The sequence below is a fragment of the Clavelina lepadiformis genome, chromosome 4, assembly GCF_947623445.1.
Source record: "Clavelina lepadiformis chromosome 4, kaClaLepa1.1, whole genome shotgun sequence".
In the NCBI taxonomy this organism is placed as follows: Eukaryota; Metazoa; Chordata; class Ascidiacea; order Aplousobranchia; family Clavelinidae; genus Clavelina; species Clavelina lepadiformis.
The window spans coordinates 20,515,051-20,540,728 of NC_135243.1; the positions used below are offsets into that span (position 1 = coordinate 20,515,051).

Here is a 25,678-nt window from a genome sequence, read left to right on the forward strand (position 1 = left end):
TACATTTTCTTTGTTAGGCTCATTATTTTTCATACACCCCTCGTATATTAGATACATTTGGATATAGCCTTTATGCTAGGAAACGACACAGACTATTGATGATATTTGTTCAAGTTTAGTGCCTTTCTTGGAACAAAGGACCTGTTTTAACAAGATTTTGTATGATTTAAAACCAACATCTAATGAAAACTAATATTGACAATAAACTAAGGTGTTGTTGAAGCCAAACAATCTACACAAAATTTATTTATTGGCTAATCTTACGGTTGGTGAAAGGCTTTTTCTCTGCTATATTTATATATTTTGCTCTTGCCTAAACATAGACTAAATAACAAAGTATATAGAGGCCTATTTAAAATACCACTTTTGTAGATATAAAAGCAAAATCTAGGTTTGAGGAAATACTTGCACAAGAGAATCAAAACATGATATGCCAAATCACCTGCCTTTGATTGACAGATGAAACGGATGTCAAACGAGTTTTGTGCTGTTATTGTCATTTGAAATTTTTATTATGATATTGTTACTATGTAATTATTTATGAAACGTTTTATGAATCACCGGCATTTTACCAACACAAATTAATAATACAATATATCAAGTTGATCATCGGTATATAGCACGATACCGCTTTCTTGTGATAGCGATATAACATCTATGCACTCGTCACAACCGCGCCGACAAAGTTTTCTCCGCGACCATATGGCAAACGGTATCAGCAAGCCGCATATTTAATCTATAATGAAACTGACCTTAGGCCACTAACATGGCTTGATGCTTTTATAAAGTACGAGAAACGTTGATAAGTTCATTGTCGAAGAAAGTGATAGCTTTATGTTTGTTTGGCGTTTTTCGTTGTTTAGCCCAAGGGCTCTCTTAAGCTCAAAAACACATACATATGCCTACACCAGAATGGTATAGTATGGGACAGCAGCGTAAAAATTAAAAATTGTTAATGATTAGGCGTAGTGGCGTATTATGTTGTTGGTTATAACCCTTGGAGTTTTAGTTAAAAATGATAAGCTACGCTGAACAAGAATTTAGAAATTAACAAAATGGCAAATACAGGTAACTAACAATAACTGTCAATTAAAATAACAAGATTTTAATTACACAGTTTGAATTAATATCTCTCAATTAAGGTATCGGCTGCACAGGTACTTTACCATTGACCAGGTAACGTAATCAAAACCGTTTTGGTTGCCTCTTGTACTGAGTCAAATCCATTTATTTATTTATGAATTGGAGTTATTAAATCCCGTAGCAATGGTGTGTCAGTAAACCATTTAGTACTTTAGCTAAGTAGGTTATTTTTCTTGGTGTGTAAGTAGTTATATAGCCTTCTGTTTATACCTGATGGAAAATGCTTTTTTATTAATACTTTTATTTTATGCAATGTACATAATTACTAATTTTGTTTTGCAGTTAAGTGTGATGATCTATAGTTGTTACAAACGATGCTTGGTAATCTTTTTAAAGGAATGTATCAGATAAGTCAACATTGGTTTTTACCCCGCGACTCAGCAGCGCCATCGTGGGGTCTTTAAATCTTCAAAATGAACGCTTGCAAACAAACCTTATTCTTGTACTTATACATCAAGTTGCCTTATTTAACTAAAAAAATCTTATTCCGTTAGAGAAAAATGTTGCTAAAACCGGCAATGATAGTGTTCTTTCTTGTGTTTGCTACATTTTGTCCTGTCAATGCACAAGACTGTCTAACATACTGTAAAAAGGAAAATGAATTATTCACAAGTATGGTCAACCAGGCAACTGCAGAAACGCCATCTGCTGTCCGAGGCCCTCCTGGATACCCTGGAAAACGGGGAACGTCCGGTGAAAAGGGTGATGTTGGAGAAAAGGGGTCGAAAGGAGATTCTGGTGGGCCAGCCATGGAAGAAACTGACCGTCTGCAAGGTGACTAATGAAAATTTGTTACGGAAAATGCAGGATAATACCAGATTCAAATCTCACTTTAAGGGCGAATCGTGACCCTATAAAGATTATAATGAGATTAATAAAACAACGATAAAAACTATTAAGTTTTGAGAAAGGAAGTTAATAATTAAGAAATAGAGCCGCGGCTACTATGTAAAAACAAAAGACGACCTTTTTAAAACTAGCAACCGAGAGAAGGGATCGTTAGCTCGAAACCGTTTGTATAAACACAGAAGGAAACCAGATTACACCATTCTCTTTAAAAGCCGATATATAGTAGGTTCTTTAAGAATGTGGTGTGCAAGAATATGTATTTTGCGCGTAATCATAACATTTTTCCTCTATTAAAGGCCTTATCGCCAACTTGGAAGAAAAGTTAAACGCTGCTCTTCGGAATGTGTCAGGTAAACACTTCATATCGCTGGCTGTAAACATTTTTTGTAAAATTGTAATCTTTATTACTGCGTGTATTTTTAATAGTTATAAGCCGTCGTTGTTTTGTTTCAGATTTACAGAAGCAAATTGAAAATCTCAGTACTGACACAATACGTCCACTCCGCAACAAAATCTCAAAATTGTGCAGAGCAAACGCAAACGCCGGATGGTATGCGCCATCAAACGGGTATCAGTATAGACTGTTCACATCACAGCAAGCCTGGCACGCAAGCCGGAGAAACTGCCAACGCATCGGTGGAGATTTGGCAGTGGTGGGGATGCGAGACGTTGCCACAAGAAGGTTATTTTTTATGGCTTGATATATTTGCTTTATTGAAAACTCCATGCAGCTAGGGCAGGGGTGGGCAACATACGGCCCGCGACGGGATTTTGAGCGGCCCGCAGACAGTTTCCGGTCTTACATGATAATGTGGCCTGCGGCCACATTCTGCCGCAATCCCTGTATTGCGTCACTGAATAAGTCCAAGTTTGCCAACCTGAGAAAGATGGCCATAAATCTACTTGTTCTGTTCGGGTCTACATACATTTATGAGCAAACATTTTCGACCATGAACATTAATAAGACAAAGCTGCGTACCAATCTATTCAGGAATCCGGCCCGCCAAGTACTTCATTTTCTCATATCAGGCCCGCCGACCGAAGAAGTTGCCCGCCCCTGAGCTAGGGCCTGTCTTAGCAAACGCGGGGCCCAATGTTATTTGTTATTTTTGTTTTAGGCCCAACCAGTCGAATTAATATATATCTTATAATATATTCCATGGAGGCCCCCGCCCTAGCTCCATGAAATTGACATCAATTTGCATATTTAGTGAAATGTTGGCCTATCAGAAGTGTTCAAGCGTTACAAACATAAATATCTGAATTTTTTATGACAAAGAAAACTGTTCAACGAGATCCTTCGATCCACCAATAGAGTGTGGATTGGATTGACTGACCTCGCAGAAGAGGGAAATTGGGTCTGGAACGACGATAAACCGGCAAACGCAGAGAATGCAAACTGGTCCGATGGTGAGCCAAACAACTTTGGAAACGAAGACTGTGGAGCAATCAACTGGCCTGGACACACAGACATCGCAACAGTTGATGTCCCTTGTTCGTCGTCTTTGCAAGCTTTGTGTGAAAAAGAACTTCCGAGCATCTGCTAAAAATTTACAACTCTTGTCTCTGAAAGTAACGTTTCCAGTGAGGCAAAACTCAAAGATAAACTGTTAACGAGTCGACAAACAAACGATCAGTCAAACCGTCGATTTATTATGGTGCGCATTGTACCAATTCGATGATTGGCAACAGTTGTCTCAATTGCTCACCTTTCTGCAGGCTATAAGCGCCAATGCTTGTAAATAGCTGGTACTCTGACTCATGAAACAGACCAAATGGTGATTGGATTATGGCGATTGTAATAATGAATTGTAATAAACTAGAAGAGATAGCATAAGCAACGGAGTCAAAAGTAAAACAGACAAAAGGAGTTCTAAACGAACAAGTAAAGCCTTTGACTTTATGTCAACCAAAAACATTATTATAGCCCCATACATCGCCACAGGATTTTGAACTGTGTCACGAAATTATAGATAAGTTAAGAGAAAATGGGGTGAGAGTCTAGGTTCTAGGTGAGGTAAAAGGCTCTTTACAATTTCCTAGCAATTGTTAGGTTTTGCTATTTTTATAAAAGAAGCAGAAGATAGGTCTGAATGTGAACTACAAAAATTTTGCTTGGTTGACAAGATTGTGGCGATGGCGGAGGCTATATTAATGTTTTTTGATGGCATTAAGCCAAAGGCTTTAATTGTTCGTTTAGAACTCCTTTTGTCTAGTTTACTTTTAACTCCGTTGCTTATGCTATCTCTTCTTGTTTCATTAAGTCAGCACAACTATCCTAAAGTCTAAATTCTTATATTTCAAAATGTAGTCGTAATTACATCAAAACAAATTATCATTCATAAACCCCCGATTTTCCTAAAGAGAGATTTTACAAGAAGAACGATTAAACAAAGATCAATGCTATTTATCGCTTTTGCTGTAGCTATTTAGCTAAGGCCACCAGTTCTATACATCCATGTGTCACAGAAAATTTCCTTTCCAAACATTAGCAATTTGGGGACACCATTTACGTTACATAACTATGTCAACAAGAACATTACTAAATTCGTAACAGTCTAAGGGTTAGACTGTTACGACTCCAAGCGTATACTATAAGCACTAGAAAAGTATGTTACTCTACTACACGGATACGTGTCTTAGTTAAACTGGACTGCTATGTATAGCAACCGAGCACAGCACGCGCATACTTCAAATGCACATTTTTCCTAGTCAGAGAACACACAATTGCTTACTAAAAACGTCAATTACTAAATTATTACAATTCACTATCAAAATTGCCATGAGACATTAGAGACCAACTTGTGTGCAAAAAAATCGCCATTTATTCTGTAAAGACCGGAGAGATAAAGAGCCTAAATGCAATTTTGTGTTCTTTCAATTTTCATGTAGTTTTACTGTTTTACCGCTTCAAGTTATAAAAAGTTTAGTACAATAATGCTTTGTTGTGGTTGGTCCTAATTTGCTCTTTATTTATTCTGACTAACTTATAGGCCAATGTTGGCGCAGTTGCAGATACCATTTAAAGACATATTTTCGGGTAGGCTACTGGTTGTGCCAAATTTATGCCAAGCTTTGCCCGCTGCTAAACACAATTGTGGTTGCCATATATAGCACAAAAATGACTTCTGAAAGTGGCAGTGGACTTAAATATGTTTTTATTATCCGTTGTTGCTGTTAAGTTTTTTTTGTGACAAGATTAAAAACAAATATGTTTATAACTAAAATAAAATTTACATTTAAATTTTGTGAACAAGGGCTATAATTAACATAAATTTACATCTAAGCTATTATATGCATACATGTGCATAAGCTTTTTATCGCAGTGAGTCAGATTGAGACAGAGATGTACGGACCTCCTCTCTTTGTGTGTACCATTCAACATTCACATTGGCAATATAAAAAATCAGTTAATAGACATAGGCTATGTCATTGTGTGGATTTGTATATCTGCAATTAAGTGTCAAACGTTTTTCTACCCGGCCTCAATGACATTGAGATCACCTTTGATGCAACAACATCTCAAACCACCAAAGATCATCGGCCATACACTGCCGTTTTGTATGATTAAATGTGAAGTCGACTACTTCTCAAGCAGTCTGCCAAGCAATAAACCAAACTACAGTATTTATTTATTAGAAAGTTTTTTAATATTGAAACGTAAATATTGCCCTATCCGGTCAGTGGTTCGCTTATTGATCCTGGGTTGTGGAGAAGGCCTATCTTCCTTTTTTACTATGCAATTACCAAAAGCTTTTGTAAAAAAGAGTTACTTCTTGTAGGTTGTGGACACAGCAGGCACGCAAACAGTCTTTTAACCAACATTGTTGTCTTTGATTTCATTAGGAAAATTTGGTTACATCACTGCTATACGAACATGCACCAATGAAGTTATATCATAAATTTTAAAAGATTAAAATTTTAAAAACACCAATATTAATCTATTTTCTTTAACAAATGTAACATTCTTTGACTCCGTAACAAATCGCACGTGCTATCTATTTGAGGCAAAAAATTATTTCTTTGACGTTTTTGTAATTACTTCTGAGATGTCTTTGAAAGCTTTGGCATTTTCTGTCAATCAGTACTCAGTAGAAAGAAATCGCGCGGAAAGCGGTAACTTAACATAGAGTGATTTTTGGATCAAGATTCTAGACTCCGTACTGTACCCTAGTTTTTTTCCCGACTGGAAGGAACGGCAGTTTTCGACGAGAAATCGTGCGTGCAAACATGAAAATTCTGACGTGATGGCGTGCACTTAAGCATCATTTCATGTTTGTTTATAATAAATTACCGTTGAAACAACTAATTTTTTTGGTTTATCTATTATAAATCGGCGTGATGAGTAAAATATTCGGAGTGCATGTTAATGAATTTCGTGCGTGAAGGTGCCACACTTTCCAATATGGGTTTCTTGACAGTTGTAATCTGTCCGTTTTTTTTCTTCATTTAGCTGAAGTTCTTGAAAAAAAACACGACGGACGAGTTACGGTACGAACTTACCAAAAGCCTTGTAGCCTATCCCCTAAAAAATGCAAACATTAACTTAACCTTCCAATCTGAAACGCCATGCAGTTTATAGCATATTGGACAGGATGTCATTCGGCCTATGTCACCGGAAATATTGCACATTCAAAGCTATTTTTCATGGTTTCTATAGTTAACCTAATTTAATTGTTTTACCTAAAAGTAGGCCTAGCCTAACCGAAATCAACGTTCTAATCGAAATCGGTAACTTCAGTTAAACCCTAAATAGCTTTAATCGAATTTTTGCATAGGCTTGTAGGGGGAGGACAGGTAGGTTGCCTACCAATCCTCCTAACTGCCTATCTTCAACAATGAGTTGCATGATGTGGCACCATGCATCCACGAAGTTCATCAAAGTGTAATTTGAGCCCTTTCTTCTGTACACCGGTTTATAACCCTAAATAAACAAAGAAAGATTGGTTTAAACTTGAACGACAATATATAATAAATAAACAAAAATTTGAAACGTCAGTCAGTGCATGTGGTTTCTCTAAAATTGGCGTCTATGCACACACGAGTTTTCAACCAAAGCTGCCATACTATCAAGTAGAGCCAGTTTACAATAAATAGACAAAGAATCGAGGCTTAGCTGTTTCAACCAGAAACATGCAAAACTTTGTTTCTTTGGACGCAAAATTTCTTGAAAACTGCTGTGCTTTCCACTTAGTGGTGGAAATATACATGACATAGTGGAAAGCATGCGACTGTACCATCCAGATTGTGCTTGGTGCACCTGAATTTTTTTTGTTTTACCGCGGGAGAAAGGGCCTCCAAGCTTTGTGTTTATGTTAATCTTCATTGCAGACTGTTAAATGTACATAGTACGTATCCATTTTACATCCCGGTGACCTCGATTTTAGACATCCTGCACACGTTTACGCTGACTTTGGCTGTCATGTGCACCTGAGATCCTGTCAAAAAATACCATGCCTTGCAGCTTGGGTGAAACATGGCATTTTTCGACAAAATTTCATGCGTGAAAAGATGTGGCCTAGATGAGGGCTTCTCAAACTGTGGGTCACCACCTCGTTTGGGGTCGCAAAATGTAATTTTGGCTTCTAGAAACAAATTCATTTTTAATAATTTGAATTGTTTTTTGTTAATTTTTTATTCACTTTGCTGTTTCCAATACGCGGTTGTTTTACTACTGTAGGCTACAGCTACTGTACTTTGTTGAATTGTGTGAATTAGTGTGATTTTGCTAGAGACATAAACATCACTTGAGGTGTATAATTAGACATTTATTGTTTTCATATCTTTAATGTGTAAGTTACCCATTGAAGAGTCCTATATATTTTTTGTTTATAAAATGGGGTCGCAGAACTAAAAATTTTGAGAAGCCCTGGTCGAGACTAATGGGATGATTCACTGGTATGGTAATCTTTATCCTCAATGATGATTGTATGATTTGTTTAAATTGCATATATATGTAACATTTTCCACTATGGACTCTCAAGAGTCTTACATACATATATATACTTTTCGGAACATTGCTAAATATTATGATGAATCATTAGAAATGATCTGCATTCTGCAGTAACACTTGGTAGCTGATCTGGACATTTTTTTTGCAAATTGCGACGTTTACTTCACAAAATTTCCAATCTGGTGACGAATAATGTATACAACATGTCTGTTTTAAGTTTTATCCCCAGTTGTGATTGGTATGTTAAGTGTTGGTAGTATTAGCGATGGTAGGTTAATTACGTAAGGGATGCTTGTTAAGTGAATTATTTTGATAATATATGTATTTTTTTTTCTTTTGAAACTTATTTTTATAGTAGATCATCATAATCATCAGTATATCATTCACAATTTTAAAAATAATTTAAACTTCTTATAAATGCACTATGGAAACTGACTCTGCAAACAAAATGCAAACGGAGTTGGGAGATTGTGACACAGTTAAAGTGCAACTTGATCCACCTGTTGATGACTCCAAACCGAAAGAGCAATTCACTATTCCTGATAAATATGATGAGGACGAAAGTGAAGAAATATCTTCAGCTGATGATGAAATTGAATTGGATGAAGCTTCAGATACTGAAAACTATGAACCTGATATTGATGCTAATGAGGCTCTGGATGAAGATGAGGAGTCGAGTGGTGATGAAGAGACAGGATTTACGATCCAGGAGCTCTCAAACGGTGATACCAAGTTGCTAAAGTTAAAGTTTGACGATGTTGAAGCCAAACGCCAGGAATATCTTAAAAGAATGAAAGAACTGGACTCCCAGGATTCAGACTCTGCTGTGGAAAGTGATGTATGTGATGAAAACAAAGAAAATGATGACAAAACTACCAACACTAGTGAAGCACCACAAGCACAACAAAAAGAACAGAAATGTGCTTTTGTCGACTATCGGAATGTGGTTGACGCAGACATGGAAGAATATAATTCGGATGATGATGAAGATTTTAATCCTGTGTATTGTGGTGAATCACTCTCGGATGTTGAATACGAGGAGGGTGAAGAACGCGACACGGAAAGCGAACCAGAAATTGAGGACCAGGGCATATTACACAAGAAAACTGGAGAAGCACTCAAATGTATTCGCATGATTCAGAAGCTCGAAATACCACCAGAGGGAAATGACGCTCCTGCTAATCCCATGGATTACGCCTAGAGACCTTCTTTGTTGTCTCATTGACTTACGCCATTATCAGATATTTAGGGGAGGCCTAAATGTTTTTCAATTTTTTTTCTTCAAGTTGTTGTTCTTGTTTATAGTGTCAGTGGTCTATGGCTGTAATTTAATGGCAACAATGCATGTGTATCTACTAACTGTGTATTGTGTTATGCATAGCACCGCAATATTCAAATCGTACACCAAAACTTGCCTACTGCCATGAAAGTTTGTGTCTGTTCTCTTGGTCCACCTTGTGTCGCCATACTGCAAAAGCCCTTGTTGCCAAAGTTTTATTTGCATGCAACAAAGTGAATCACTGCCAGAATTACTGCCTTCATACCTGAGAATTATTGGTGCCAATTTTAGTTAAACTTAACTGTGTATCATTTCCAATTATGAAGCTTAGATTTAGCCTTTCATGTTTTTCTTTATCGTTTGCAGAAAAGAATTTTAAACAAGTATTTATTCATAACAATATACTGTGTATATAAACATACTTAAAAATTATGACTGGTGACAGCAATGGGACGGAATCTGTTGTGTTGGCCACTGGTAGTTATGACCATACAATTCGTTTCTGGCAAGCACACAGTGGCTTGTGCATGCGGACAGTACAACATCCTGACTCTGTAAGATCAATTTTGTTGCTAGGCTTAATGAAGTTTGATTAATATTTCTCTTCATACAGTATTTACATATATCCTTTCCATTCTTACTCAAACGCCAGTTCCGTTATATTCAGCACTGGATTTAATTTGGTTTCCGTATTGGAATTGGCGTTTGTTGTTAACACTTTTTACACAATCTAGTTTAGCTTAACACAATAGAGCATAATTTTGGTTTTTGATATGTGCTCATAACATTGCTCGTATAAATTTTTTCAGCAAGTGAATGCGATGAAAATCACTCCTGATCGGATGCTATTGGCTGCTGCAGGATATCAGCATGTCAGGTTTGTTTTTTTCCTAAGTAGATTGTACCGTTAAAACCTTTACTTGTAAAATTAACTGTAGTTTTATGTAAATAGTTATAATACAGAAAATTTATTTACAATAACTGTTTGCGATGTGTAATGCTGACTCATGCATATATTACATCAGTTTTTACGTCTTACCGGAAATTTTCTTGTCATTTACGGCTGCTACATGTATTAAAAAATTGCTTTTTTGATTTATTGGAATATGTCACAGCCTGTCTTTTAGAATGTTTGATATCAAATCCATGAATCCAAATGCTCTTGTGTCTTATGATGGCATGGGAAAGAATGTCACGGCCGTTGGTTTTCAGGAAGATGGGAAATGGATGTATACTGGAGGTGAAGACAATATGGCAAGAATTTGGGATTTGAGGTGAGAAATTGTTTGCCTAAGTTTGTTTTGAGGTTGATTAACTAATTTCAATACTATAGCCAACTTCAGTTAAAACACGTTTGGGTTTAAATGATGTGAAGACTTTCGTTAAACTGAGAATAAAGATTTTGATACCCCAAATCTCTACAACGCATCATCATGCGAAACAATTTAGCACCGTGCTCTTTATTGTAAACAATAAGAACAATAAAGAAGTTTAGAAAAATGCTCTGTCACAATCATTGGTTTCACCATTAGGCATTAATGCTCAGGTATTGCATATTACCTGGTCAATCAATAAACACAGAGTAGCTTAAACACTTGATAATAATTGTATCTATCGTTATTGCAAGAAAAGAAAGTGGATGTCAAACTTCATTTTACATCACTTTGTGCCCACTTTCATCAATGCATGCTACCCTACATGCTACATGCAAGTAAAATTAAGCAAGATCTGCTTGATGGGTTTGATTGCATATGCCAACATCCTCATGCGAACAACTCCCGAACAACTTGAAAAGTACGCACAAGATTGTCGCGGGTGGTGTATTCTCACTTATCAGGAAGAACAAAAGTTTGAGAGAGAGCGTTAAAACAACATTTCTAAGGCTCACTTGAGGAGAAAAGTAGTTGCTGAGGCACCAGGAAGTTCAACCACTTTTCCTTATCCATGCTGCGGACGGAAATGCAAATCTCGTATCAGGCTCATCAGCCACCAAAAAGTCACTTTTGACACTATAGTTTAGACCAACAACTCATGGGTTAGATCACGAAATCAGTTTGTTCGACTCGTGTCATCGTGTCACAAAAGAGCATACTGTAATGTACTATAACACTATTGAACAAAACGGTTATCCGGCCTGTAACCGTCAGTTCTTATGCTTGTCTGGCTCATTGTGAGAAAAGTTCGGTGGCTCCTGTTCCAGATAGCACTTAGTTGGACAACCCACCCACGACTAACACATCATTCTGTATATTAAAATCTCATACAAATTTATATATTTCTTTATTAAGAAGATGTTCAGCCTAGTTGCTAATTAGCCAAAACAGAAACCCTAATAAAATCACATTGGTTCAGGTAATGGCCGGCTTAGCGATAATCGGTGGTGAATGAAATGCGTAGTTAGTTTCCTGAAAATGTGAATTTATGCCATAATGACTATATTTCATTTTCACCAGGGTGCGTAGTGGTCAATGCAATCGCATGTTTCAAGTGAATGCGCCAATAACTTCAGTCTGTCTGCATCCTAATCAAGGAGAATTGATCGTTGCCGATCAAAGTGGATGCATCAATATTTGGGATCTTAAATCAGATAAAACAGAGCAACTTGTGAGTTATGTACATTTCAAGCTTTTAAAATGTTTTGAAAGTTACACCCTTTAAGCACTATGGTAACTTTTTGCAGCACAAGTACCTATATTTTGTATGCAGTTAATGCTGTGTTTCGAAACTATAAAATTTTTGCCTGCTAAGTTGCTGCTATAGATTTATGTATATATTATTCTGTTTCTATCATGAAAAAGCAGAAATTTTTTTACTGTTCAAGTACCTGGATGCTGAATGCTGCCAGACAGTGTTACTGCTATATATGCGTAATAAGTACGATGTACAAGGATTGAAATAAGGCTATAGAAGTATCGTATGTACTTTTTGTTGAATCGTCTTCACTTTGATATTTTCAATATACAGATTCCAGAGCCAAATATTGCTATAAATTCTGTTGATATAGACCCAGATGCAAGTTATTTGGCTGCTGTTAATACACAAGGTAAACACAACTGTTACATTAATTGTTAATTTTTAGTAAGCTTGTTCGTAGGCAATTCCTACAAAATTACTTTCTTATATATGCTTCAAAAAATTGTCTTAAAGCAGTGGACGAGTAACTAACACATTGATCACCTTTTCGATTAAGTAAGTTTTCTTTATTAAAACACAAGCTTTTGCCTGCATTAGTTTGTGTCTTGAAATGGTTAATGTAAGTAATTGAAAATAATAAAATGTAAAGTAAATGTAAGTAAACACTGAATATGCCGGCGTTGTTTCATAAAAACTACTTACTGTTTTCTCCATTATGAAGCTGCTTAACTAAGCTGTATCCTAATATAAACCCAACCGCTTACAACGTTTGTGTTGTTCTTATTTAAATATTGCAATATTGGTGAAACTAATTGTTACCTTTACATAGGAACTTGCTTTGTCTGGAGTGTTTCTCATTACAAGACAGCAGACGGAATCATTCAAGTGAACCCTCGTGCAAAACTAAAATCCCACTCTCGCTATGCTCTCAAGTGTAAATTCAGTCCAGATTCTACGTAAGCAAAATATTTTTATTTACCTGCACGTTTTGAAATGGTGTGCCTAGTTTGTATTACTACGCAGGAGGAAGGAGCACATATGCTTGGTAGGTATTTTATTTCTCCTTGTGTAAGACTAAGAGTTAGGTCCAAAAGGTGGCGCTGTTGAGCAAATTTAATGAAATGTTCGATCCGTAATTAATAGTCTGCAATGTCTACCTGCATTCTTATTGCTATCGCTTTGGTTTACCGGATGTTGTAAATCGCTTAAGATTGATTTGCTTATGAAATCATGAACATTGAGCTTCTTTTGACAGTCTGGGTGCTTTGTTAGTTAACTGTTATACAATGAATATGTTTAACATCAAAGTGTCTTGATAATTTTTTGATTTCTTAACATTCAAATTGTTTTACGTACGAGAAATACTGCCGGAAATTAGAAACCCATTTACTAACCGTCTCATCATCAAATCTGATATCTACTGATACTGTACTATTAAGATAATATGAAACTTAGTTTTCTGTAAGTATACTGCAAAGATCACACATACCTGCTGTTACACATCTTATTATTAATACGGTTCAGTATCAAAGTACAGTTATACACAGTGGTCAATGAAGCTTGTTTGACATATGCAAAACTTTCAAATTGTTTTACTTGAAATCAAATGTTTATTATTATGCAAACAAACACTTAAATTTTTTAAATGTGATACAACTTTGATCCCAAACATCTCGGAACCATTATTTTCTGAGTTTCCAACTACAATAACTTCCCTTGGACATACGACACAAAATTTTCTAAAATGTTTTTCCCCGTAGACATCATTCACAGTGAAACAAAGCGCAATCTTTTCAAACATTGCAAAGCTTTAATTTATGGATCTTCCACTGTAACACAGTGAAAGTTTGGTCATGATAATGAGTGTGTTTTTGTGTGCTGTTGCAAGTGCGACAGTCTTTAGACTTTGCATGAAAAATACACGAAAAATGTAAGTAATAAGTAACATCACAGGCAAGGATATTGTTTGTGTCAGCAATATGATTGCATGCGATTTCTTTGATGACTGACGTTCCTTACTCATCATCAGAGGAGATTGCTGATACAACAACATACACAAAATAAAGGAATGTTCAAAGCTATGCTCCACTGCTTTTTATCTTCTTATTTCCAGGCTTAAATTGATTCGCCAACCATGTAAGTCCTTCTAATAATCCCTGTCCTGATACAGCACAGCTTGTTTGAATGTGCCAATTTCTGTCAACAACTGCGGGTAGATTGAGCTTCTCCCTTACTTCTCCTGTTCTCATTGCATTTGGGAGATCCTGTAATCGACAGTAATAGCAAGAACCTTTAGTTATAGCTACAAAATTTAGCTGTAAATTTCTTACAAAAGTGTTTGAGTAGGAAATGATTTAGTTTTTCGATTAATAATTAATTAATTATGCCCGAGTTCCGCTGTTCATAATTCTCTAAATAGCTCACTGATGTGATGGATAATGACTAAGTAGAAAGAGTTGTACTCAATGGTCACTAACCTGTTTATTTGCAAAGACAAGTAGTTTGCAATCTTTAAGATCATCTTCTTCCAGCAAACTGTGTAATTCTTCTCGCGCTTCCTCTATTCTCTCCCAATCATTACTGTCAACAACGTAGATGAGCCCTATGCCATAAAAAGACTTATGTAATTCAACTTAACGTACTAGGTCATGTTGGTGTCCAAAGAGGGGGCTACTGGTATTTTCAGTTAATTTAGTTCAATTTTTTAAGCTTTGTGGCGTAATTATTATCTTTCATTCCAAACTTACACTCAACTTACCCTGCACGTTATAAAAGTAATGTCTCCAGAGTGGACGAATTTTGTCCTGACCGCCAATGTCCCAAACAGAGAAGCTCAGGTTTTTGTATTCAACTGTCTCAACGTTGAAACCTGCATGAAAAATCTTAATGTTCTGTTGGGTATTGACAAACCTATCAGTACACAATGCAAATGGAAGGGATTATTTAAGCTAATGCGGACAAGATGGTTATTATTATTAAAGCATGTGTGCTTCTGACTCATTGAATCCACTTAAATGAATTTAGTTACACACGGAGTTCGTTTTATGGCAGAAAATAGTCTGCTGTTATTATGATAACTTTATTTTGCTACTTATCCCTTAACAAGAGCTTTTTCATTGAATTGAAGTAAGGGTAGGGTTCCAGCCACTGCAAATAAACATTCACTTAAAAAAATTTATACCGTTAATAACGATCTGAACTTAAGAGTGGAAGGTATAACAGTACATTCATTTGAATGTTTTAAAAGGTCTTTCACTATAACACTGTTGTTTGTGCCAAGAATGTAGAATTTGTTATTTTGATATTTACAATGTCTCCTGAACGAATGGAGAGCAAAATCGTTGAACATTGTCAGCTTAATAGTTATTTGCAAAGTAAGGCAAGGATAATTTACAACGTTCATAACATGTGGCGGTTCTATTGCATACCGCCTCGCATCGCAACAAAGCTAGCTGCCCTAATTGTGCAAGTGAAGTAGTGATTAAATTCATTAATCCGTATGCGACAAAAGGAGTTCGCTGAGAGTGCAATTAAGCTTCCTCGTAAAGCGTGAAAGCGTTGGCTGAAGTCACAACAAAAACATGGGTTAAAACTTGATTAGACGTGTATGTAATTTGGTCGCCTCAGAATTTACTGCCTATGGCGTGTAACGTGACCGCAATATCAAAACAGGCTTTTTATACACGACTGTAACGAACAAAATGCCTAAGATCTCAGCAATAGTAATTTCGTAGTTTATAAAGATAGAAGAATAATGTTGTGATTTTGTGCACGCTTTCTTTCATTTCTGGACTTTGCTCTCACGAATCTGCGTCGTAAATCTTGATAGTTGGCAGTGATTAATGACTATTGTGATGAATAATGACGTCATATCCACAACGGCATGCATACAACCTCGCGACTTTTTTCACAGAATTTTTTTTATGACGTAATTGTGTCACATGCTACGCCCAGCCAGCCAAAAACTATTTCTCACTAGAGTTCATTTAAAGTTTATCCCAAAGGTCGTTAACTCACCTATTGTAGGTATGGTTCGCACCACTTTTCCCATCTTTAAATTGTAGAGTATCGTCGTCTTTCCAGCGCAATCTAAGCCCACCATAAGTATTCGTACTTCTTTGTTGCTGAAAAGTTTCTTAAATAATCCTCCCTTGCTTGTCTCCATGCTACCGCTGTTGCCCATGACAACTAATTTTTCACGGAAACACGGTGAAATAAAATTTTTTTGAATATCCTGTTGCCCTATTCTTCGTTTCAACTGTATCGGAGTTTTTGTTTCACATGTAAACTATAATAGATTCTTAAACGTTTTTCAACCGCCTACGTCTGACGTTTGCTTCCAAACTTCTCGCCCACAAAGATTTCTCCTATAATGGAAACGATGACAGGCAGTAGATAAATAAAAATTTTCTTTTACTTCGTGACTTGCATGGCCTACAACAGTTTCCTGGAACAAAATGAAAACAACAATTGTACCTGCAATGAATTATGACGTCATAAACAAAGACCATAAAATGACATCAATGTTCGACTGGGATCAAGCAATTTTTTTGTCATCTGGTTTGCTGGCATCCTTCACAGTTGGCATTATTTCGTAGAATAGACATTGTTTCGCATAAACAATGGTTTCGAGCTTAATGCAGCACAAGATATACGTGTGCTCATCACGCACTGCCTTCGTAAAATTCAATATTTTCTGCTGACGCATGCAATCTCTCAAAAACGTGGATCGGATGAAGCCTTCATTGTTCACATGTTGCCTGTTGTTACCTCGATTAGGGGAAAGTACATCGACCGAATACACTTACGTCACGTTTGCACTTTCACAAAGAAAGCTTTTTCTAAATGTTTTCTACATGCTGCCTATCTAATTACCTCATTTTCTAACTTGGGAAACAGGATCAATGTACGATTGTTGCAGACCACTGTTCAACACTATTATCAATGTGCCACTTGAAATGTTTAATTAAAACAGCAATTATCGTATCTTGACACTCCAGTCGGCTTGAAGAATATAAGTAGCATTTGTCGTCACTCCCAAGCCTAATCCTTACTAAGCGTCATAAACGTAATATCAACGTTTCTCGATAAATGAAGTATAGCGGAGCTTAATATCGTTTATGCGCCTCATCGCATCACGTGACATGTGTAATCGCAGAAAAAGTCGCTAACGATGTGACGTATCAAGCCCACAAAAATTCCACAGTCGCGTGACGTAATTATAACAACAATCACTGTCGCCTTTCCTATGCCTATCTTCCTTATCATTTATCGCTTCACTGTTTCACACTTCAACTTATATCTATTTATGGTAAAATGCTGACTTTTCGAAACGAGTATTGTAATGTACACTGAAGAAGCAGAATCGTTCACATTTCTATAAGTTTGTGCTTGAAATGTTGCTATGAGTTACACTGTTTTCGAAATACTTGTACAGATTAATATAAAACCAAACTATTATACAATCTTTAACTTTTACTCGACATTTCTCAACTCTAACAGACTAAACTGTTGTGTGTTTTAAAAAATATTTAGGAATTTGCAGTAAGAAATGTGTGTTAGATTGTCTGACATGTTATACCGCTAACCTAACTACCTACTCTCATGCTATTCTGCAAATGATGCAACAAAAATCTATCACAAGAAGCATTTTGCTTTTAACCCGACACTCGTCTCAGTCAAAAGCCATTGCGACAGATCTAGAATATCCAATGACGCAAAACCACCTATGACTGCAGTTCAAAAGGGTACAACTGACTGCATTCACATTACAATTATCATACACAATTACACATCCTATAGCCAATATTGTTTGCTTGAACCTTAGGCCTCTGCAAACCCGTGACTTGAATATAATTGCGCCATACATACAAATTTTGGCTCTCAGAAAAAAAAACAATATAATCCTTCTGAATGAGATATTAGCGCGTACTAGCCAGACATTCTATGAGTTATTTGCGCTGCAACTACTAAATCCGCCGTCTGATCGACACGTGTTCAGCATTATTGCGCTTTTTGTATGAAAATACGCAGAGGCAGCACTGTTATCAGTTTATATCACAACACGCGTTATAAAAATAGCTTTTCGTCTGAATCCAAATTTAGACAGGTTTCATGCGAAAAATCGGCTACTGAGGCTTTGGCATTTAACCTAAATTCTAAAGATCATAAACGCCATTTCGAATAATGACGTACCGAAACGAATACCCATCTGTTCTAAAAATTAACCTTAAGTAGGTATATCGTTAAACTGATGGATACGTTTTTTCGCTTTTCTAGTAACCTCTTTCTGTAACCTACATTTGTTAAAAGCCACAGAAACTGCTCGGTTGGATTAGGAAAGTTTGCGTGTTTTTACAAATACTCATGTTGCTTTAATACTCAGTTAAAAGGTCACATGTAACGATTTACTGGCTTTTGGAAATCGGATTTAACCGTAAATGTTGCATTGACCGTGCAAGTTGCTCGGCAATCTATGCAAGTTCATCTTAACTTACAGACATTCAAGTTTGCTATATTCTTCCCGCTTCGCTATAAGTGACTTGAGGTTTTATGTTTAAACAAAACTTTGCAGAATATTTCCGTTCCAATGTGGCCTAATCAAAAGCTGTTATTCTATCTAATTCAACTGAACAGCTAAATTAGAAAATACGTAAATAAATGAATGAATATACATTCCTTATGCTAATTTACACCACTGGAGAATATAGTCTGTTTTGTATTCTAATTTGTAATAAACGGAATAAGCCAATAAGGCAATATTTTCCCAGGGTTTTGCAACGAAAAATGCCACGAACGTGATAATGCTTTCTTAGCTTAGAAATTCAATCAAGCTTTTTAACCTGCATTATTAGTAACTTTTATGCTCGAATTTTTCTTCTTTGTTTACACACAGCTAACTCTACTCACTGCGCGGTCCTGATATTTTTTCGTTCAAACCATTCAGTGACCTCCGGCTATTGACTGCACTATACACACTTAGTTTACAGAGTTTCGCTTAATCGTGACTTTATGCCGATGACGTATAGACAACAGAGTTACATCGACACTTTTGTTAGCTTTTGCATGACTAAAGGACGTAAAATCTATTCGGATTATTACCGAAATATTCGGAGTCATTTAGTCATTCAGCCATAGCGTGTAAAACAGAAGTGCGGTAATACGATCTAACAAATGAAGAAGGGCTGACCACTACATAACGACGGTGGTGGAATGTTTTTATCTTTCCCACGAATGGGTTCATAGAAAAAGGTGTGTTGTTAGTTTGTTACGTTTGAGAATTCCTTGTACTCCAGCACATCTAACGCTTAAAAACACGAGTAGCAATGCTTGCTTGCTTAATCAAAACGATGTTGCCTATTTTTGAAATCGCTACTTGTCGTAACTATCAAGGACTGTACACACTTTTGCTTGCAATCTAAACACTTTCTCATGTCTGTGAGGCTCCATATATATTCAAGACATTAGCTTCTATTGAGGACTCGTAGCTTCTGACCCTAATTTCAAAAACCAATTTAGTTCTTTCGTTTTGCTACAAGATCTAGAATTTTCCGCATATTTTGCGGTTGTCAGCTCAACTCCCCGCCCACCAAGGCGCTGTTTAGTTTAGACTTCATACGTAAGCACCAGTTTTTGTCTGCTGTAATTTTGGTGTTGATAAGCACAAAGCAGAGCTGAAGCGTCCCAGGCTCATTGCTTTAAGTCTGTACAGGCTTGACTCTTCAGTGCTGAACTGCAGTGTTTCTTGAGATGTATTGTTGGATGTTACCTATACGACAGTGTTCGTTTTCGCTTTTCCTTCCTGCGGTTTGTGTTGTGGCATCTGTAAATCCTTTAACATTAAATCCATGTTACATCAGTAATTACACAAGTTAAGCTTAGTCCTATTCTTTCATACGTGAGATGCGTTTGTGTTTGACGTGGGATTATCATTTGTCGAAAAATACTTCGTTTTTTTTAGCTTACTGACTTACCGTTTTGAATTCTGTGATTTTAGTTTCCCGCCCTCATGAGATTTGTCATGGGATGTCACTTTCTATTCTATCCTTTCCGCTACGTAATATTACCCATAAGCGAACTAAGAAATTTTATTGCATTTGTTTTTTTTTCTAACAGATTGTTCGTAAAACAAACAGTTAAGTTAGCGGGTTTAGTCAACAAGGCATTTGCCGAAAGTAGAAAACCTACAAAACAGTGAGATCTTTCAATGACAATATTATATGACTGTGACACAGGCTTAATAGTCGACACTTGAAAGTTCTTCAACCGCCAATATGGGGAAAGTCATCACTGTTAACGTCTTACCTCGTTGTCTAAAGCTTTTGATTCACAAAGCTACCTTTACCACGAAACTGGTGTTGTCAAACATGGCCGGGCAGGCACTTAGCACTCCCAGATAAGCGTTTAGTGGCCAATGTTGTTTTCTTTTCAACGTTATTCCACCTTCACTCCTGTGACGCTCCTAGCTAATTTTGATTCAACCGGAACAATAACAATCGAAACAAAATTTCCTCTTTGCATGGGATTATTGTACACCGGCGGGGAATACTTACGACTTACGTCACAAACTCCGCATCTAAATCGCACTGTTTGCTCAACTTATTGTGCAACTGCCTTTTGTACTCACAATTCTTATCCTCACACGATTTTACGTTTTAGTCAAGATTTAACATAAGCGTTTGACCTGAAGTTAGCATAATCGCTTAAATAAACACGAGATAACTATCAGAACCACTTCACGGTTTAGCTAAACAGTTCCAACGGAAACAAAGGCCAGCGCTCAAAATAAAGAACAAGCGTGCCGCACACACTTAGTAAACGTTTGCATAAATCCACAATTATGAGGTTACAGGTCGCTTCAAGAAGTGACTAGCGATATTGGCTTTATATGCTTCCCAAACGATTTGGTATCAATTTCAACAACACAAAGAAAGAAAACAACAAGGAAATACTGTAACTTAAGCGGCGTTTGAATTGCCCGTTTCCAACGCCTTTTAATAAGATAATTATGTCTCGTCTATGGTTTTAATTGCCCTGATTGTATTTAAATGTATTTATTTACTGTACATTGAAAATATCTAAATTTATAGTTCATGGCTTTAATTAGTTCATCCACATACACACACACACACACACACACATATATGCGTCCAAAGGTAAAGATTCCAATTTATTTATATCCCTAATGGAAATAACTGCTTTGCTGCTTTTGTTTTTGTCATACCATGTTATTTTACTCACATTGTTTCAATACATACTATGTGCTATCAACAGTACAGTCTAATAGAGAATAGTGTACGGCGTATTATTTACCGTACGTTTTGGTATTCCGAATGCTCACTTCACGAACTACAGTATTTGGAAAGTAAGGTCTTGCACAACCACTTTGTTTGCTGAAGATTACGGCAAACACTGTTGCAGCTTACTGGTTTATATAACTTTATCAACGTCCATTGTACAGTATGGGAGGAATCCTTCTCTTGTCAAACCGAACACTTGGGGAACCTCAAAGGTGTCACTTCCCCAACCTAAGACTATAAGAATAAACGTTGGACTTTCTAAGCTATTGTCTTAGCTTCCTGTTTTTGGGGGCTACGAACAATAGCTCTCTTACATATATCTAGACACTCAATCTGCAGCCTGGACCTTACGCCCGCTAAACACTTTTTTAACATTCATCAATTTGAAAGGTTGAAGCATGCAGTAACATGATCTACTCTTTGAACACGGTCACTTAGGTACAAATTAAACCCTGGAGAGGCCCATTGTTTTAAACGACGTTTTACTGTCGACGGTGTTCCACGTAGGAAACAATAGTCCTTTTTGAATTACCGTTACTATTTGCTAATCACTTGCAAGGAGAACGTATAGGATTTTACTGGTTAACGCTGGCATACCACGCAGTACATTAAACGAAAGTTTTCGCCGCCAATTTTTTGTACTTGATGTTTTATCACTCACATGAAAACAGCTTGGTCGCATTCAAGCACAACTCACAAGTTTTACAAGCTAGCAACAAAATTTAAGAGTTAAAGTACCTTTCAATTACAGCCAAGTGTTAAAATTGAAAATTGCTTGGACGGCTAAATTACTGGTCTCATTCCGACAATAAATCACTGTCACTCATGCTAAACACGTTATAGGTTAGTTTCTGGCATCGCCCTCATAATATGTTAACTGTCTTAGTCATATTGGTCAGTAGGCTATGTAGTTCGTCAGTATGCAACCTAAAGATGTATGATCTACATCTACCGACGTATGTTTCTGTGACTAAAATCCGTTTTGTCTCGCTACAATATTTTTTCTTAAAATATTACAATACAATTTTTTTCAGTTAACAACAACATACCTTCACTTCACAGGCTATGCATACATTAACAACATAACTTCACTTCACAGGCTATGTTGTCTGGGCTAACAATTCAAACATGCACCGAATACCTTAGAATGCTTAGATTATTTTTCCCATTTACATTAGGCTACTGCTGTTTGACTGTAACTTTTGCAGGTCTATTTGCCGAGTCCGGCTCGCTTAAGATTTTCGTGCAAGTGGCATAACTTCGGCATATCTTGTCTTCTTCGTCACGCTCGCTTACGCGCCAACCACTAAAGCTAGACGTGATGTGTGTGCTTAGCCGCTGTGCGTGTGTTCATGCGTGCGCGATTTAGTTCACACAATTATTTGATTGACTTAGCATTTTTTTGGAAAAAAATCTAAAATACAGCGATTAATTTTTTATCGCGTTGGTAATGATTTACCGTCACGTAGTGCGTCTTTCTATGAAAAGTATCTTTTTGGGCAAATATGATTGCATCATGTTTGTATGTCTTAGAAATAAATTACTCTTTTATTTCGCTTCAATAATCTCAACGTCATGGATGATATAACTCAAGAATGTGTTAAACATTGAAAGCAGTTTACCAGATTAAAGTCGTTCACATTTATTGATATCTCCAGACACTGCAATATATACCATGCACTGTATATATTTCAGATGCCATATACACAGTTTAGCATAGTTACCCGAAACCTACAAAAAATACTCTTTCTACTAAACAGATTACTGGCCACCACGTCAGCCGACCAATCCGTGAAGATCTGGCAGACGTCAAACTTCCAACTTCTTTCCACTCTCAAGCCGCACTATCCAGATCCTGCGGAGCCACCTCATGGTTGGATGTGGGACTGCGATTTTTCAGCCGATTCTCAGTTCATCATAACCGGTAATTTGGTTTCCATATCGCCACGATAACCGTTCTTTTGTTCTTGTGACTGTGTATTTTGTAATATCTAGGATATGGTTTACAAGCGTCTTGTGTTGTATTCCTGATTTCGTAAGACGGCTTTAAGAATAACAAGCGGCTTGTACTCAACACGCTCTTAACTTAATTTTAACTTTTTAAATGTCTGCATAGCTCCTTGCTGCTCACTTGCGGAACGTTTTTTTTTGCTGCTCATCTGCCACAAACCTTACGAAAGTCAGAGCTGATAGATAATCGCAAAGTAGAAGTGCCCACCTTTTTTTAAACGAGGCTATTTTTTTTCCAGCCTCTTCCGACTGCGTGGCGCGGTTGTGGAATATCGAACAAGCCGAAGTGAAGCGGGAATACAGCGGCCATACTAAGGCCGTTGTAAGCTTGGCGTTTAACGACGGAATGTGATTTAACTAATTGGCATCCCGTAGTGAGCTGCAATAGACTGCGTTGCAACTGAAATGGGCCAGGGCCAGCATGTCGGCCGGTATCTGCTTCTTTTGAATCATATGGAACACCGACATATCGCCTGAAGGAAACCAACCGAGAGATACTGGACCACCTTGTGTGTGCAATATTTGTGTTATGGTCACCGTGTCAGTATTTTTATCTGCAAGTTGGTTGTTACGTGACTGTTTGACTTGCTAAGAACTTGCTTCCTACATTTCAGCAACACAAGCCGTAGCTTAAGTCTTATGCAGCCTGCAGCTAAGGTAAATAGTTTTTTCCGCCAATTGTGCGACGAAGAACGTGCAGGCTGCTTGCCTTGCCTTTAAAATCTTAATGAAACTAAAATTTGTGATTTTTTGTGATAACTTTATTGACATTGAGCATTATAGCACAGGTGAAGATGAGGTGTTATGAGGTCATGAAAGAAAAAACTAATATTTGCCGCTTTTATTTGAGTCTTTAAACCATATTGGTTGTACTTTCACGTTTCGTTCAAAGCAGTGCTTCATAGCTTTTTTCAAATGCGTCACAAATTTTAAGTGTAAGAATTAGGCGACCCACCTCGTCACATCATTTATTAAACGATTTCGTTTAAAATTCATAAAGAATGTCATCATTGCCTGTAAATGTTACCACAAACATGAAGAATAAAACGTTATATTCTAAATTACAATTTTAGACGTTTATTCTAAATATTATATAAGCTGCTACAATAGTAACGACGGCCAGATCACAACTATGGTCGTAAAACAACTTAAATGTACAATATGGCAATACATAAGTTAACGACGTAAATATTGTCGCTTCAAAAGGCATCAATTGTGTGAGATGCATTGTGTTATTGGATGAGTGATATTGTGGCCACGTTGTTGTGTAATTACTCACCGTTACTACAATATCATCAGAAGATTGCTAGTTATGATTAAGCAAGACCTAGAGAATGATTGCCCTACCACCAACTGAGTCTTATTATTGCCCTCTTGATTAATAGCTGATAACATATCACAATAATAGCAGTGGTATCTGAGTAATATATTATATTCAGCATATTATATTTTGCACCTGAAACGTGACGAGGCTGAACTTTAACGAATGACACAAACCAAATTGCATATCAGAATAGGAATGAAGCAAGCATCGAAAAAGCTGATTATTACCAAATTTACTAATTTATACTAAATAAGTTATCACGTTATTGCACAATCGTTTTTCTCTAAATTGATTCTAGAATATTCCGTGGTGGTTGCACGAATAAAAATAAGCTAATTAATGGTTGATAACAACGTTACAATCAGTATGCAGCATGGCACACCAAATCTTGCAATAATGACGCTGCCGAGAAAAACGTGCAGCAATGCGCAACGAAACATAGTCAACCACTTGGTGGTAACAAAGCGCAATTAAGATTGCATTTTACAAACGGTGATACAGGGTCACCATAGCATTATGCCTTTGTTGCTAGGTATTACGTAGTCTACTTTGCTAGTTGTTACGTAGTAATTATTATGCCAAGAAATATGACACAGATAGCGCTATTTTTGTGGCCGTTGGCGTTGCTATCGCAAATAAAGCTAATCCGCCTTGATTTATATGGTCGTTATGTTTTTGTAAGCTGTTTTCAAAAATCCAGTTCTAAACCTAGATATAATTTTAGCACACTGTAGAGTGTTGGGCAAATTGAAGCCATGGTCGTAATGACAATATATGATGCATGAGTGTACCCGAAGGAGAAGCCGAAAGTATGAGGTCAAACAACCAAGATTTGATCTAGGCAAAATGCCTCTATGATGGATATAGGCCTACAGCAACGTTCAAATTGTAGAATACCACTTGGGATTTATACAAAACCTCACATTTTCACAGAGAGTACTAGAGTCGGATCTTTGCAAATGAGTTAAAGGCTACTGCATCCCGCACAGAAAGCTAAGCGTTCTGGGTCTTAAACTATAGTCGCTATATACCACATTGTTACCTGTTTTAATCTTAAATATGTTGAACCCGTGAAAACCGTGTAGGCTAATTGTACAAAAATCTAGAGTTTGTGCAGCCCTTCCATACGGTACAATATTTACGTACTTACTGCAGCTAAATCATAAGGGACACCTTCAAATAACGAT

The 25,678-nt window shown here is 36.8% G+C and overlaps 4 protein-coding genes and 1 long non-coding RNA gene across 5 annotated transcripts in view; 4 read left to right on the top strand and 1 right to left on the bottom strand.

Moving 5' to 3' along the window:
- The window catches only part of LOC143451750 (uncharacterized), a 55,589-nt gene that overhangs the window by 19,588 nt on the left and 10,323 nt on the right, over positions 1-25,678 (top strand). The gene's annotated exons all lie outside the window — the stretch shown is intronic.
- On the top strand, positions 937-3,829 carry LOC143452749 (hepatic lectin-like). Its single transcript, XM_076953826.1, has 4 exons — positions 937-1,917; positions 2,289-2,342; positions 2,446-2,674; positions 3,272-3,829. The coding sequence occupies exons 1-4, from the start codon at positions 1,644-1,646 to the stop codon at positions 3,537-3,539; spliced, it is 825 nt and encodes a 274-aa protein (XP_076809941.1). The 5' UTR covers positions 937-1,643; the 3' UTR covers positions 3,540-3,829.
- On the top strand, positions 8,280-9,224 carry LOC143451447 (uncharacterized). Its single transcript, XM_076952019.1, has one exon. The coding sequence runs from the start codon at positions 8,370-8,372 to the stop codon at positions 9,144-9,146; it is 777 nt and encodes a 258-aa protein (XP_076808134.1). The 5' UTR covers positions 8,280-8,369; the 3' UTR covers positions 9,147-9,224.
- LOC143451445 (target of rapamycin complex subunit lst8-like) lies at positions 9,375-23,775 on the top strand. The gene is made up of 8 exons (XM_076952018.1): positions 9,375-9,778; positions 10,034-10,101; positions 10,352-10,498; positions 11,678-11,828; positions 12,189-12,267; positions 12,688-12,814; positions 22,918-23,081; positions 23,407-23,775. The coding sequence occupies exons 1-8, from the start codon at positions 9,656-9,658 to the stop codon at positions 23,517-23,519; spliced, it is 972 nt and encodes a 323-aa protein (XP_076808133.1). The 5' UTR covers positions 9,375-9,655; the 3' UTR covers positions 23,520-23,775.
- On the bottom strand, positions 13,349-16,335 carry LOC143451448 (ADP-ribosylation factor 3-like). Its single transcript, XM_076952020.1, has 4 exons — positions 15,876-16,335; positions 14,617-14,727; positions 14,336-14,460; positions 13,349-14,122 (listed from the first exon to the last, which is right to left on the bottom strand). The coding sequence occupies exons 1-4, from the start codon at positions 16,039-16,041 to the stop codon at positions 13,937-13,939; spliced, it is 588 nt and encodes a 195-aa protein (XP_076808135.1). The 5' UTR covers positions 16,042-16,335; the 3' UTR covers positions 13,349-13,936.